The following is a 13,253-nucleotide window of genomic DNA, read 5'->3' on the forward strand; positions in this document are numbered from 1 at the left end:
TCGGGAGGGCCTCAGGGGCCTCCGGTCTAACTCCTTCATTTTACAGAGGAGGAACACAAGACCCAAAGAGGTGTTAAGATCTTTGATCAAGGTCACACATCAAGTGAAGAACTAGAATTTGAACTTGGGTCTTGACTAGAAGGAAGACGTTTTCTGTTTCTCTGGGAGAAACTGCCCAAGCTCCGGCTCATGCTGGCTCAGGCTTTGGGAGCCCAGACAGGGCAATGGAGGCAGACATCGTTGTTGTGGAAGGGGAGGCGGCACCACGTTTGTATTAAATGAACTTCGAGACCACAGGGTCAGAGATACAGACCTGGAAGGGGCCCCACGGACCACCTAGGCCACTCTCTCATGAAGAGACCTAGAGACTTGAAGTGGCTTGGCCAACATCCTAGAGGCAGGGAGAGAGCTGGGACGAGCCCCCAGCTCCCTATCTCCTGGGCTTCTCTGGGTAATGTTGTACAACATCCTCCAGTAAAGGGAATCCCTCTTCCACACTGCTCTGGTTTGTAATGTCCGATTTTCCCACAGGGGATATTGTCTGACCCCCTGCCTCCCATTTTGCCCATTCTTTCCCAGGAAGCTCTCGCTGGGTTAGGGGAGTGGTAAGAGGTAGGGAAAGGGAAGGGGAAGGGAATGAGCATATAATTATTATTGTTATTGCTATTGTTACTATTAAGCGCCTATTATGTGCCAGGCACTGTGCTAAGCACTTGATTTGATTCTCACAACAATCCTGACAGTAGGTGCTGTTAGTAACCCCATACTCCACGGGAGAAAACTGAGACAATCAGAGGCTTGGCTAGCCTCTGAGACAAGAAAGGAACTCAGATCTTCCTGACTATCCACAGCACCCTTACAGACTAGGAAGTTTGGGGCTGCAAGGGTCTTGGCTGCCACTTCAAGGACACCTTCATTTTTGAGAGGCTGGGTCACAGTGAAAATCCTGTTTCTAAAGTCCTCAAAGTCCAAAAGGGGGCTAAGCATCCGCTGGACTCAGGACTTTGCAGGACATGCATATTGGGGGCCTACAACCCAGACCTCTCAGTGAGGTTGTTGTCCTGGTGTAGCCCTGGAAGAGCAGAGGCCAGGAAGGGCCTTGTGCTGGGCTGGGGACACATGGACTCCCAAGACAGAGAAAGTGTCACAGATTGGGAGGCAGTGGCTGTGGTCAGCCCTTTCTCACAGCATCATCTGCCTTGGCAGAAGCCTTTCTAGAAGAAGGGTGCCCAGAGGCCTACCAGCACATCACAACTAGGAGGCTTGTGGAAGAATCAGTGAGGAACACTGGGACTTAGAAGGGAAGGGGCCTTCAGGGCCTGACTTCCAGAGGGATTCAGAGAGGGCCAGGCTGAGCCCAGGTCTTCTCACACAGAATTGTATAGGTGGTGGGTGGGAACCTCAGTCTCTGGAGAGTAGAAAGGGAGGAGCTCAGGATCAGCAAGGGGAAGGGGGGGCAACTTAATGGCTTGCTCCATGACTTGGAAAAAATCATTCAATCCCAATTATCTTAAAGCAATCCAATCCAACAATCATTCTTTAGAGGCCTCCTAGTGCCATGTATCCACTGAGGCTGGAGTGCAAAGGCAAGATCCAGACAGTTCCTGCCCTCAAGGAGCTAAAGTGAGCAATAGCTCATGTAGGAGAGCAGTGTTTTGGTGAAGTTTAAGGGTCCAGATAAATGTAAGTGTGTGGCTGCAGATGTGTGTGAATGGCTTTTATCACAGGATGATTTTAGAGAGGGTCACTGATGCCAGAGAGTTCAGAGGGATAGGAGGAAGAAAAAGAGGGGGAAGGAGGGAAGAAAAAAAGGGGGGAGAGAGAGAGAGAGAGAGAGAGAGAGAGAGAGAGAGAGAGAGAGAGAGAGAGAGAGAAAGAGAGAGAGAGAGAGAGAGAGAGAGAGAGAGAGAGAGAGAGAGAGAAAGAGAGAGAAAGAGAGAGAGAGAGAGAGAGAGAGAGAGAGAGAGAGAGAGAGAGAGAGAGAGATAAAGAGTGAAAAAGAAAGAGGGACAGGGAAGGAATGTGTATGTGTATGCATGAGTGTGTGTATATGTGTATGTGTGACAGAGACAGAGATGGAGACAAAGAGAGAGGGAAAGAATACAAAGGAGCTGGCCCAGTGGGCTAGCCTTCGAATCAGGGGACTTTGTGCCTGGAACACCCTTGTTGTGTGACTGTGGGTCAATCACCAAGCTGCTCGGAGCCCCAAACAACCAAGACCACTCATTCTAGAGGAGGCACCTCGGCTTGGTGGAGGACATTTTCCTGTCCAGACCTCGGTCCTGGGACAACCCCCCTCCTTCGCTGAAGGGTCTTTACCAATGTGGGCACTTCTTCCAGCACACGCCAGGGCCCACTAGGCCTGCTCATCCTACAGGATTCTTGTCCACGTTCCCCGCCCTGAATCCTCCTCCACAGATGTTCTACCAAAGTCTCAGGTCTTTCTCTAGGTTTCCTAATACTCTGGAGCTACCTTGTGTGCCTGAGCCGCGGCTCATTCCTTGTTCTCAGGCAATGACCAGCTCTTTCCTGGTCCAGTTTCTTGATATCTCTCTTGGGTTGCCTCTTATGCACGTCCTGGGCAGTGTGGGAAGGCTGGAAGTCCTCTACAACCTTCCTCTTGGGATCCCACTCTATCTCCCCCCTCTTCCATCTGCACCAGGTCCAGGATCCCAGCCCACTCATGGACAGGACCAGACAGTCACAGAAGGGAGCCCAGAGGGCCTCTGGTCCAAATTGGACCCAAAGACCAGGCGCCTTTATAACGACCCCCTTCACCCTCAAAAAGGCTAAATCTGCATTTATTTGAAGGTCTCCAGTAAGGGAGAACCACGGTGATGACACTCATCCAACTTTTCTTTAGATGCTAGGAAGTTTCTCCCAACATCAAGTCCCATCTGCCTCTAGGGCCTCTTCCACTTTTCCCATCGGACTGTGAGCACCTTGTTGGAGGAGACTCTTTAAAGATGATTTCTGCTTTCTTGAATCTTTTTTTTTTTTTTCTTAAACCAACAACCAATAGACACAATTGGATTTTGCTTCTCTGCATCTCACTTTCGTCAATTGTGTGACTATAGAAATGTGGTTGTTATGGAGGATGTCTGAAATCCTATTTGTTCCCTTATATTTACATTAGGATATGCTAAATGTGGGGACAGATCATTCTCAAAGATTTTATAGCATTAAGAAAGTGGGTGGATGGGTAGGTGATTTCCTCCACACACAGTCACATATAGGTGCTCGCTCTCTCTGTCTCTTTCTCCCTTTCTCTCTGTCACACACACCCTTACATCATATCCCAGATCAGAAACCTATCCCATCTGGGACGTCCCCCTGCCATCTGCTCCCCCAGCTTCTTTCCGCCCCAGTCCGGAATCCTCCTCGAACCAACAGCCCCACTGTTGCTGGCCAGGCCACGGTAATCACTACCTTTGACATTCTTTTGGTGATTTCCTTAACTCAAGCGTCCCTCCCTGGCCATCTCTTCCTCACATATGATCTCTCACCGTCAGATTCTTTTTGAGGGAACTGCCTCCGGTTTCCATTCGTATCCTTGGCATCTGGCACAAAGCACGATAAGTGCTTAACACACTGCTAAATAAACACAGCCTCAGATACTAGCTGTGTGAAGTTGGACAAATCACTTGCCCTCCGTTTCCTCAACTGTAAAATGGGAACAATCCTAGCACCTACCAAGGCTGTTGTATCAAAAGAGATAACAGAGGGGCAGCTAGGTGACCTAGTGGATAGAGCAGGGAACCTGAGCTCAAATCTGGCCTCAGACTCTCACTTACTAGCTGTGTGACCTGAAGCAAGCCACTTAACACTAACTGCTCCCCATCGAATACAAAAAAATTAAAAGAAAGAGATATCGGTTATAAAGCTCTTAGCACAGTGCCTGGCACATAGTAGGTATTATATAAATGCTAGCTATTATTATTAATAATACTAACAAATGGTTTTTCATTCACATTCATTTCCCACATGTAAAGATATCCCATATGTTACTCTTACGCTCCTAGTCTCACGTACACATGTACTCATTCACAGATATATACTTCCACACATATATGTATATATAATTGTGCATTTATGTGTCACAAGCACATACACCCATAATATATGTGTGTAAATGTATACAGAAATGCACACAGCACACACACTCATAGATGGGCATACAGAACCACACATGGACGTCACATACACATAGAAAAGCACACACGGGCACGCACCACAAACATACTCCTCCATGTGTACATATAGAAATTTACACATGCATGCATATCATAAGCACACATATTTGTAGACATGTGTATTACAGAAATATAGATATGTATACATTACAAATATAAACTCCCATATTTTATGTATACATGTTTTTATATATATACATACTATATGTATCATGACTATATATTCCCATTATATATATATTATAGCTGTATTTGTGTGCATATACATACACACCCACATATAGTCACACTCATAAGGGCACACACCACAATCTATACCCCACACATACACATGTGTATATGTGTTTGTGCACACGCACACGCAAGCTCTCCACGGAGCCCTGCTCCTGAATAAGATCAGTGGTCTTCTGAGTTCTCTATTCTTTTCCTTCTACACCTTTTTTTGTTCTGTAATTCTCAAAGCACGGATGATTCCCAAATATACATTCTACAATCTCTCTTGGGAATTCCCACAACCCTCACCTGTGGGACACACCTGGATGGCTCCTGATACCTCAAATCCAACACGAGTCTCCATTGCTGCCAGTCAAAGGCAAACTTTTAGCCTGGAATCGAAATCCATCCTCCATCGGGCTCCAAATAATCTCTCCATCTCAGGCCTTCGCCTTCCCCCTTTATGCTGTCATGTCTTGTGTTCATGGATCTACCTGCAAGGCTCACCCTTCCTCATCTACAGGCCCGCATGGGCCGCTCCAAGGCCTCCGTGCGCTCTGGCTGCTGGCTCCAAGAGTCTCTTTTCCTCCTCAGATACTCCTCAGCTGGGTCTCGTCCGGCACTCTGCCTCACTTCTGCTGGAGGCAGTGCCATTCTTTCCTCCCATGACCTGTTACCTGTGGCCTCCCCTGCACATCTGGTCAGTGACCAAATCTTGTCCTATGTCTTCCACTCCTTCTCTCCGGCCCAACCCCCAATCTCTAGTCCCAGAGACTCCCCCCCCAGTACTGCCAGGCCTCCTGACTGACCTCCCCACTTTGAGCCTCTTCCCTATTCCAATTTCTTCTCCACTCAATGGATCAAATGAGGTCTATCTGTCACACACTGAGCAGTGCCTGGAAGGCAGGGGTTTCACTGATGCTTTCTCATGAACTGCTCTCTCTTTGGCTTCATCATTTCTCTCTTGTATGATGTTTATTCCTCCATTAGAATGTATGTACCTTCAGGGAAGGGGTTGTTTTATTTTATATCTGCAGTACCTAGCACAGAGCTTGGTACAAAGTAGGCGTCTAATAAGTGTTTATTGTCAACTACAGACACACTTTATATCCCTATGTAGATCCTCATGCGTATTTTTATCCCATCTCCTTGCCCCTAGCATACACGACAAACACATCCACACCATAAAATATGTGCACATAAACACAGACACCTCTCCTCGCAGATGTATGTTTACACATTCTCCCATAATCTTGCAACAGCCTGATAGCTATCCGGGAACAGCTTCAGCTCGGGCTCCCAGAGACCCACTCAGACCGGCCGCCTGCACCGGGGTGCCAGCTGTTCCTGGGGGCACTGGGGAGAGCGCCAGCCCGGGGTCGGGAGGGCCCCAGCTCAGATCTGCTCTCAGCTAGCTGCGTGGCCTGGCCGGTCACTTACCCCAACTGCTCACTTAAAAACGACCTTGCCCACGTGGGCTCCTCGTGCGCAGCCCACAGACAGTCACACCTGGGGCCCTCCCTCCCGTTACACCCGGCTGAGAGCCGAGCCCTTCACTATCGCACACCACGGCCGGAGGAGGCAGCACGCAGACACACACCCAGCAGTCACCTAAGCGCCAAAGCCAAGTTTGTCAGGATTTCGGAGGCATCCGAGCCAGGGGGTGGGCGGGGAGAGGGAGGGGCACTGTCAGCAGAGAGACTTCCTTCCATGAGACCCAGGGGCTCCGGAGAAGGGGGGGAGGGGCAAGATGGGGGGAGAGAGGACAGAGAAAGGGGAAAAGGAGAAAGGAGGGAGTAAAGAAAGAAAAAGGGAGCAGAGAAAAAAAGAGGAGGGAAAGAAATACATAGAGAGAAAAAGGAAGACAAGGAGAGAGAAGGAAGGGAAAAGGAAGAGACCCAGAGAGAGAGACAGAGAGAAAGGGACGGAGGGAGGCACGGGGAGGGGGAAGGGAGACAGACAGACGGGGGGGTGGGGGGGGTGGGGGGGGGAGCGAGGGGAAAGGGACAGAGAGACAGACACACACACAGAGGGCGAGAACGAGGCCTCCCGGGCCCCGGGCCTGCGGCTCGGCCTGGCCTCTCCTCCCAGCCCCTGTAAAACCAGGAGCGCAGCCGGGGCGGGCGGGGCGGCCGGGCGGGGCGGTGGGGGAGGGGATGAGATGCGGGCCTGCGGGACGGGAGCGGGTGCGGGACGAACAGAAAGGGAAGAAGCCAACAGAAGTGGGAGGAGTAACCAAAGAAAACCAACAGAAAAAAATGACCCCACGGGAACAGAAAGACACAGGAACTAACTTTCAAAGTGAAACTCGGGGTCACTGAGGGGGCTGCTGAGGCCAGAATCTGCAGAAACAGTAAACAATAAATGAACAAAGTGCAGGCAGCTCCGCTGCGCCCTCCCTCGGTCGCCGCCTCTCCCTGTGTGTCTCTGTCTCTGTCCCTCTCTCCCCCATTTTAATGTCATGCTAATCAAACAAAAGAAAAAAAGCAACAGAAATCGAAGGGGTGAGGCGAGCTCGGCCTTTGTGCGGGGGCAGTCCCCCCTTCCCCGCCCGAGAGCCCCATGGGAGGGTCCGTGCAATGGCTAAAGACCAACCAGAAGGTCCGAGTGGCTCCCGGGCGGGAACGAGCCGGGCCTCCGGGTCCCAGGCCTCGGCTTTCGCCCCGGCCGGCCCCCGACGCTCGCTGCTCGGGCGGGCTCCCGCCTGGGCCCCGCGACCTCGGCCTTCCCAGGTTCCGGCATGCTGGAGGACCCGGCCTCCGCTGCGCCTCCTCCGCTCCCTCGGCTGCTGCAGCCCCAGGCTGTCCCAGGGCTGCTCTCCCCTCCCCCGCTGCCCCCCCCCCCAAGTGCGCGCTCGGCCGTCTCTCGCTGGCCTAGTGCAAAACGCTTCTTTCTCTCAGTGCAGCGCAAGGTCGGGGCAACTGCATCCGGGTGAAATCCCGGAAGCAGTTTCCAGGCCGCTTCCCGCCCACGTGAAAGCTTGTAGTCGAGGGCCCGAGCTGGGCACTGCTGGCTAAGTCAGGATTTGGGACGCTCTCAGTTCAAACACTGATAAGTCCATTGAAGCCCCGGGCTGGGCCCTTTGCTAAGTGTCCTTACCTGCATGACCTTGGCCATGACCTTGACACCGCACCGGGGGTCAGTTAAGTCCCGCCCCGCTGGTTGGGTCAGTGTTTTGGGGAGTAAGACACCCCCCAGGTGATCTGATTATCCTTTCGCTGAACTGCCAGGGCTGTCCAGTGGGGTGGGGGGCCCGTCTCGCTCCGGGTTCTGTTACTTTTCTTTCTTTTTTTTTTAGGGAGGGGGTGGGCCCTGCGCCAGAGTCTCGGGGAGGGGAAACTGAAGTTTCTGCCCCCCTCAAGCCCGCAAGGGACCACACCTGACGGGCCGAGTGGCGGGAGACCGGGACGTGACAGACAGCGTATGGGACTTCACTAAACAAGGACAGCCGCAAACGAGACTGCCCCACCCTGCACGGCACAGACCCCTGAACTGAGCACCACAAAAGTTCCCCGTTCCCCTAGATTAGCATTCGGGGGGGGGGGGGGGAGGCACGTGCCCCACGGGCACCCAGGAGTGCGCCTGCGTAAAATGGGGGCCCCGCCCAGGTGACTGCGAGTCATGTCCTTGGGAAACGCCCCTTCACAATCTGAGCCTTCCTATTGGCTACACTTCATTAGGGGCTGCACCTTAAAACTCCCAATGAAATCCGCCCTCAATAGCAAACCTAAGGCGGGAACAGGCTGAGAAATTATAATTCACCACTTGTCAAGGACCTTTAGTTGTGGCCAGAGCCATTAATGAGGCCCAGAGCAACCAGTGATGTGTGTGGATTTAAAAAAAAAAAAAAAAAAAAAAAAAAAAAAAGACCCCAAAATCAGCTCAGCAGGTCAAAACCTGTTGTAAGTGGAGGTCATCGGCACCGTAAAAGGCGGGCCCTCAGCAAGGAATCCAATTAACTACCGGGGTGACTGGAAGGTAAGTTGGGGGCCTCTTACCGTACCCCAACGCACTATTTGGGCCCCAGGCAGGGCCTGCGGGCAGAAGGGGAGGGGCTCGAGGGGCCCTGGGCTACCTGGTGTCTGGAAATTGATGCGTCTCATCTCCACCGGGTCCTTGGGATGGTGAGGGGCCAGGTCGGCGTTGTTCAGCAGGCACTTGGTGCGCGGCTCCGAGTCCTTGCGTTTGCTTCGGGGACAGGGAAATGAGACCTCGTGAGTCACAGGTCTGTCCGCGCGGCAATCACGTGACCCCTCAGGCACGTGCGCCTGGCTCACAGGCCCAGGCCAGCATTCAGTGAGGCTGCCTGCACAGGAGACCCCACCATTCCTCCCCTCACCGTCCTAAGGCGGCGTGGGGGCGGGGCATCTGGACACTAAGGCCTGGCGATGCCATCCCGGCCCTCTCTCAACCTGAGCCGTTGGTATCATTAATGTATCGATGAGGAAACTGAGGGGGAGGGGAGTAGGAATCATGGAAGCCAGGACTGGGGGGGGGTGTCTGCTGCTGGGCTCCCATCACACGGGGACCAGAAGCCAGCCCCCCTGGCCCAAGCTCGGGCTTCTTTTCCTGCCTTTGGGCATATTCTGTAGGGGGCTGACCGGGGCTGGGAGGAGGGTCAGGCCGCCAGCTCTTATTGCCCCACGAAGCCCAAGACACCAAGAATGGCGGCTCACCCAGGGCAGCCCCCCTCCCAGCTGTTCCCCAAGAGTGCTCCCCCTGAGGGATGCAGAAAGGAGGCCTGGGGTGGAAGTGGGGTCCGGTTCTTACCTATCAGGTTTGCTTTTCCAAGAAGCAGCGAGGAGGAGGGGAAAAGAGACATAGTTAGGAGAGGGTGGGGCAGGCTGGATGTCCCAGGACCCTGAGGCCCGGCAGGAAGGTCATGGGTTTGCCTGGTCCCAAAGGGCCTCCTGATAGGAATCCTGTGCTCTCCTGACAGCTTACACCCTCCCCCCCAGTTCTCCTCCGTCCTGGCCCGGCTCAGTCCCCGTCCTCCAGGATTGCAGCTTGCGGAGGTCCCTCCCTCAGTGACCCTCTCCTCTGGGCCCTCGCCTCCACAGATCTCTCCTTGGTTCCTGGCCTTACTTCCCAAACCGCCCTGCCTGAGGCCTGGGCCACCTTTTTCTCCCGGAGCCAGCAGGACTTGGAGCTCCCCTTGGCCGAAGCCCTGCATCTTCACTCGGGTCCCCAGTGAATGGGTGGGCAGCTCCTGCCTGACAGGAGTCCTGGCTTCCCCTGTGCCCCGGCCAGCGTCAGGGACTTCTTCCTCACAGGGAGCTAACTCCCTCCCTCCTGCTAACTTCCACCCACATTCTACTGTCCCTGGCCTGACCCTGGGGGCCAAGGAGGGAAATTCTTGTCCTGCTTCCACAGGACAGGGCTTCGGATGCTTAAGAGACGACCTCCCGCTGCCCTTCGGGGCCCAGCTCTGGTCCTGCTTCCCGGACCTCCAGCCCACAGGGACGTGTCCCTGGGCCCACTGGCCGTGACGGAGGGTGCCGCCCTCCCTGTCCTCTCCCGGGGCACGACTTCGGACTCAGAGCAGGAGCCTTCCCGTGAGGGGCAGGGCCTCGGCCTACTTCTTCCCTCTCTTCCCTGCCGAAGTCTATCTTCTGCAACTGGCAGTAGTTCTAGATTGTCTAGGGGGACCCACTCAACGAGAAACCCGTGGCCCAGTTTTCCTGGGAGAGGATGAATAATCCACCCCTGGTCACACAGTGAGCCCGAGGTCAGGCTTCCTGGGCCTGGCTCCGTGACCCTCCTGGGGAGCAGCTGGGTGAGGGCACTTACTTCTTATAGAGCAGGATCGCGATGACGATGCAGATGATGAAGACTACGGCCAGAACGGGCCCGATGACCCAGATGAGGCCCTCCTCCCCATCGATGATAGGCTGCGGGTCAGGATTGTCCAGCTGGATGGGGTCGGAGAAAGGGCTGGCCGCGAAGGTCTGCAGAGGTAGAGCAGCAGAGGTCGGCCTTTCTGCCCACCCCTTTCCCCTCTTCTTCACCTCTGCCTCCCACCTTGCCAGGGCTTCTTGGCCCTGGAGTCCTGGGGTCACTAAAATGATAGGACCAGGACCCCTTCAAGAGATCCCCTCCCTGTGAGGCTCAGTCTGCCCATCTGTGAAACAGGTATAGTTCCTGACCTCAGAAGGGGGTGATGAAGATAATGGTAGCTCTCATTTTGAGAGCGCTTTTAGGGTTATAGAGATTTTCTTTTTTTCAACAATAAGACCAGGAAGGTAGAGATACACTCATTTTACAGATGGGGACCCTGAGGCTTCAGGAAGTTAATCTGGCTTCCCAGTTAAGCTGGGGGTTGAACCTGGCCTCCAGACTTCCAGCTCAATGCTCTTTTGACTACACCTTAGCTGCTTTTCTAGGCTCTCTTGAGCTAGTCCAATGGCCAGGCCCCTGGGAAAGGTTGGTACAAACAGAAGGTGGTGGTCTTTCCCCCCTCTATCTCTGGAGTAGTACAAGAAATATGGGGGAAGGCCCCCCCCAAAAGGGAGCCGTGGGCGTAGGGCATTTCTCGGGGCAATTCCCAGAGCTTTCCTGCAGGAGAGAACAGTCCTGAAGCATTCTCTCCATGGGTAAGACAGAAAACTCTGCAGGGTCACTCAGCAAGGGCTTGGGGGGCTCTTCCCCCAAGGCCTGCTGAACGTGACTGATGCCTTTCCTAAGCTACAGAGCTGGCCTCAGGAGCTGTCTGGGAAAGGGAGAAGCAGAGTCATAATAATGGTAGCTGACACTGACACAGCTTTCACCAGGGGACAGGCACTGTACTAGGTGCTTTACAATTATCTCACTTGATCCTTGCCACAATCATGGGCACTATTACTATGTCCATTTTACAGCCAAGTAAACAGAGGCAGAGGTCAAGTCACATGGCCAGGAAGTGTCTGACCCAGAAAGGGAACCAAGGAGCGGGGATGGGGAGAAGGGGGAGAGGGCGAGCTCAGGGGAGGCTGGGGAGGATGGAGGCTCACGGGCTCTGTCTTCTGTAGCACTGCCAGGACAAAGAAGACGTATCTCTGGCCGGCTTCGAGGCCTTTGTTGTCAAAGCCACTGTAATGTCTCTGGTCCCCCAGTTCGAAGCGGGAGGGCAGGGAGTAGAAGCGGGCAGCGATGTAGGGCTTAGGGGAGTCCAGCTGGCGGGAATGGCGTAGGCTCCTCCGGTGCAACCGTGAGATGTCCTGGATCAGCTGGGGAAGAGCATGAATGGATGCTGACTCCCAGGCTGTTGCTGCTTCCTCCCAGACCCCCTCCCCACCAGTCCTGCCTGTGGGACCCTCAGCCCCGGGATTCTCCCTCACCTCTTCAAGGTCCATGTCCTCGGGGCTTGCTGGGGGGTTTAAGAACTGGCCGCCCCGAGTCTTCCGTAAGGGCACCACCACAATGAAGTAGCTCCTGGGGGGGGGGGGAGAGAGAGGCAGTGAGGGCCCCACAGTCTAGAGAGCCTGGGAGCATCTGGGTGTCCCCACCTCGGTCTGAGCACGCCTGACTTCTGGTACGTGGGATGAGATGCAGGGAAGCCTTCAGGAGTATCCTGCAGCCGGGGGCCTGGGAAACCCCCAGAGCTTCACCCAAGGCCTTCCTGATGAGGACGTCGCTATTTGGAGGGGGGCCCTCCCGGAGGGGGACAGTGGGAGGGGGGAGGACGACGTACTGGACGGGCACGGGGCTCTGGCCGTCGGGGAGCTGCACCAGCACCCGCCCGTCAGCCTCCGGCTTGTGAGCGATGGCGGGTTTGGAGCTCAGCATGTTGAAGGCTGTCCAGGCGGTGACGGTCTGTTGCAGGCCGCCCATGCTGTTCCCGCGGTTGGTCAGCACAAAGTTGTAAAAAGTGCTCGGCTTGAGGTTGGTGATGAGCTTCTTGGTGGTGCGGCCGTCCACATCGATGTTGAGCCCGTTGTACTGGATCTGGGTGTGGGGAGGGAGGCGGGGTCAGGAACAGGCACCCCCCTACCTCCCAGCCTGACCATGGCCTCCCCCATGAGCCCCGTCCTGAGAGCTGCCAGCTTCCCTTCACCACCCCCAAGGCCCAAAGACCCCGGGGGTCTCTGCTGTGGGGAGGGGGGCTGGGGTCTGCTCTCCAGGCCCTCCTTTTGGAGGCGCGGCCTTGAACACCAGTGAGCCAACCTTCCCTCCTGATGAAGAGGGGTCAGCCTCCCAGGGGGCCCCGCCCAGCAGTGAGCACATGCCCATCTCCCCACGTGACTGCCCCACACATGATTGTTCCCACACATGTGACTGTTCCCCACATGTGACCACTACCACACATGTGCACCTGGGGAAGGGCAGGCTGGGGACTCACCTTGTAGGGGGTGTGGGAGTTATAATTCTCGGGGAACTCCCAGCTCAGCAAGACCGAGGTCTTCATCACCATCTTCACCTTGAAGTTCTTGGGGGAGACTGCAGCATCATTGAAGGAGCCAGGGCACACAGGAGGACAGGGAGAGATAGGGAGAGAAAAAAGAGCCCAGTGAAGGCCGGGGAAGAGGGGCTGGGGGTGGCAGGGCCCGTGGCCTTGGGGAGAGAAGGAAGCCCAGTCGTCCCCTGTCGCCTGCTTGTCCTGTGGTTGGCTCACGCTTCTAGCCATCCTGCTTCCTGCCTACTCGGCGTGGGCCCTCTCTACCTAGTCCCAGAGACCCTGGGCTGTACGGCGTTGGTGGGGAGAAGAGGAGGAGCAGAGGGAGGAGCAGACAGAGGGCGCGGGGTGGCGAGGCGCTGCCCCCCACAGCACAGAGCGCGTAGAGAAAGGCGCTTCCCACCTGTAGAAGCCTCGCCCCGCCTGGGTGCCGGCCGGGCGTGTCTGAACTCGGCTCCGCATGGAGAAGGAAGGAA

The 13,253-nt window shown here is 55.0% G+C and overlaps 1 protein-coding gene across 1 annotated transcript in view; it reads right to left on the minus strand.

Moving 5' to 3' along the window:
• PTPRS (protein tyrosine phosphatase receptor type S) overlaps positions 1-13,253 on the minus strand; it is a 108,823-nt gene that overhangs the window by 15,065 nt on the left and 80,505 nt on the right. Inside the window, exons 16-22 of the mRNA XM_074274560.1 lie at positions 12,724-12,821; positions 12,076-12,329; positions 11,723-11,816; positions 11,396-11,611; positions 10,197-10,354; positions 8,482-8,594; positions 6,701-6,748 (exon numbers count right to left, since the gene is read on the minus strand). Coding sequence (XP_074130661.1) covers positions 6,701-6,748; positions 8,482-8,594; positions 10,197-10,354; positions 11,396-11,611; positions 11,723-11,816; positions 12,076-12,329; positions 12,724-12,821 — 981 coding nt within the window. The remainder of the gene's footprint in view (positions 1-6,700; positions 6,749-8,481; positions 8,595-10,196; positions 10,355-11,395; positions 11,612-11,722; positions 11,817-12,075; positions 12,330-12,723; positions 12,822-13,253) is intronic.

Source organism: Sminthopsis crassicaudata, chromosome 1, assembly GCF_048593235.1.
Source record: "Sminthopsis crassicaudata isolate SCR6 chromosome 1, ASM4859323v1, whole genome shotgun sequence".
NCBI classification, from domain to species: Eukaryota; Metazoa; Chordata; class Mammalia; order Dasyuromorphia; family Dasyuridae; genus Sminthopsis; species Sminthopsis crassicaudata.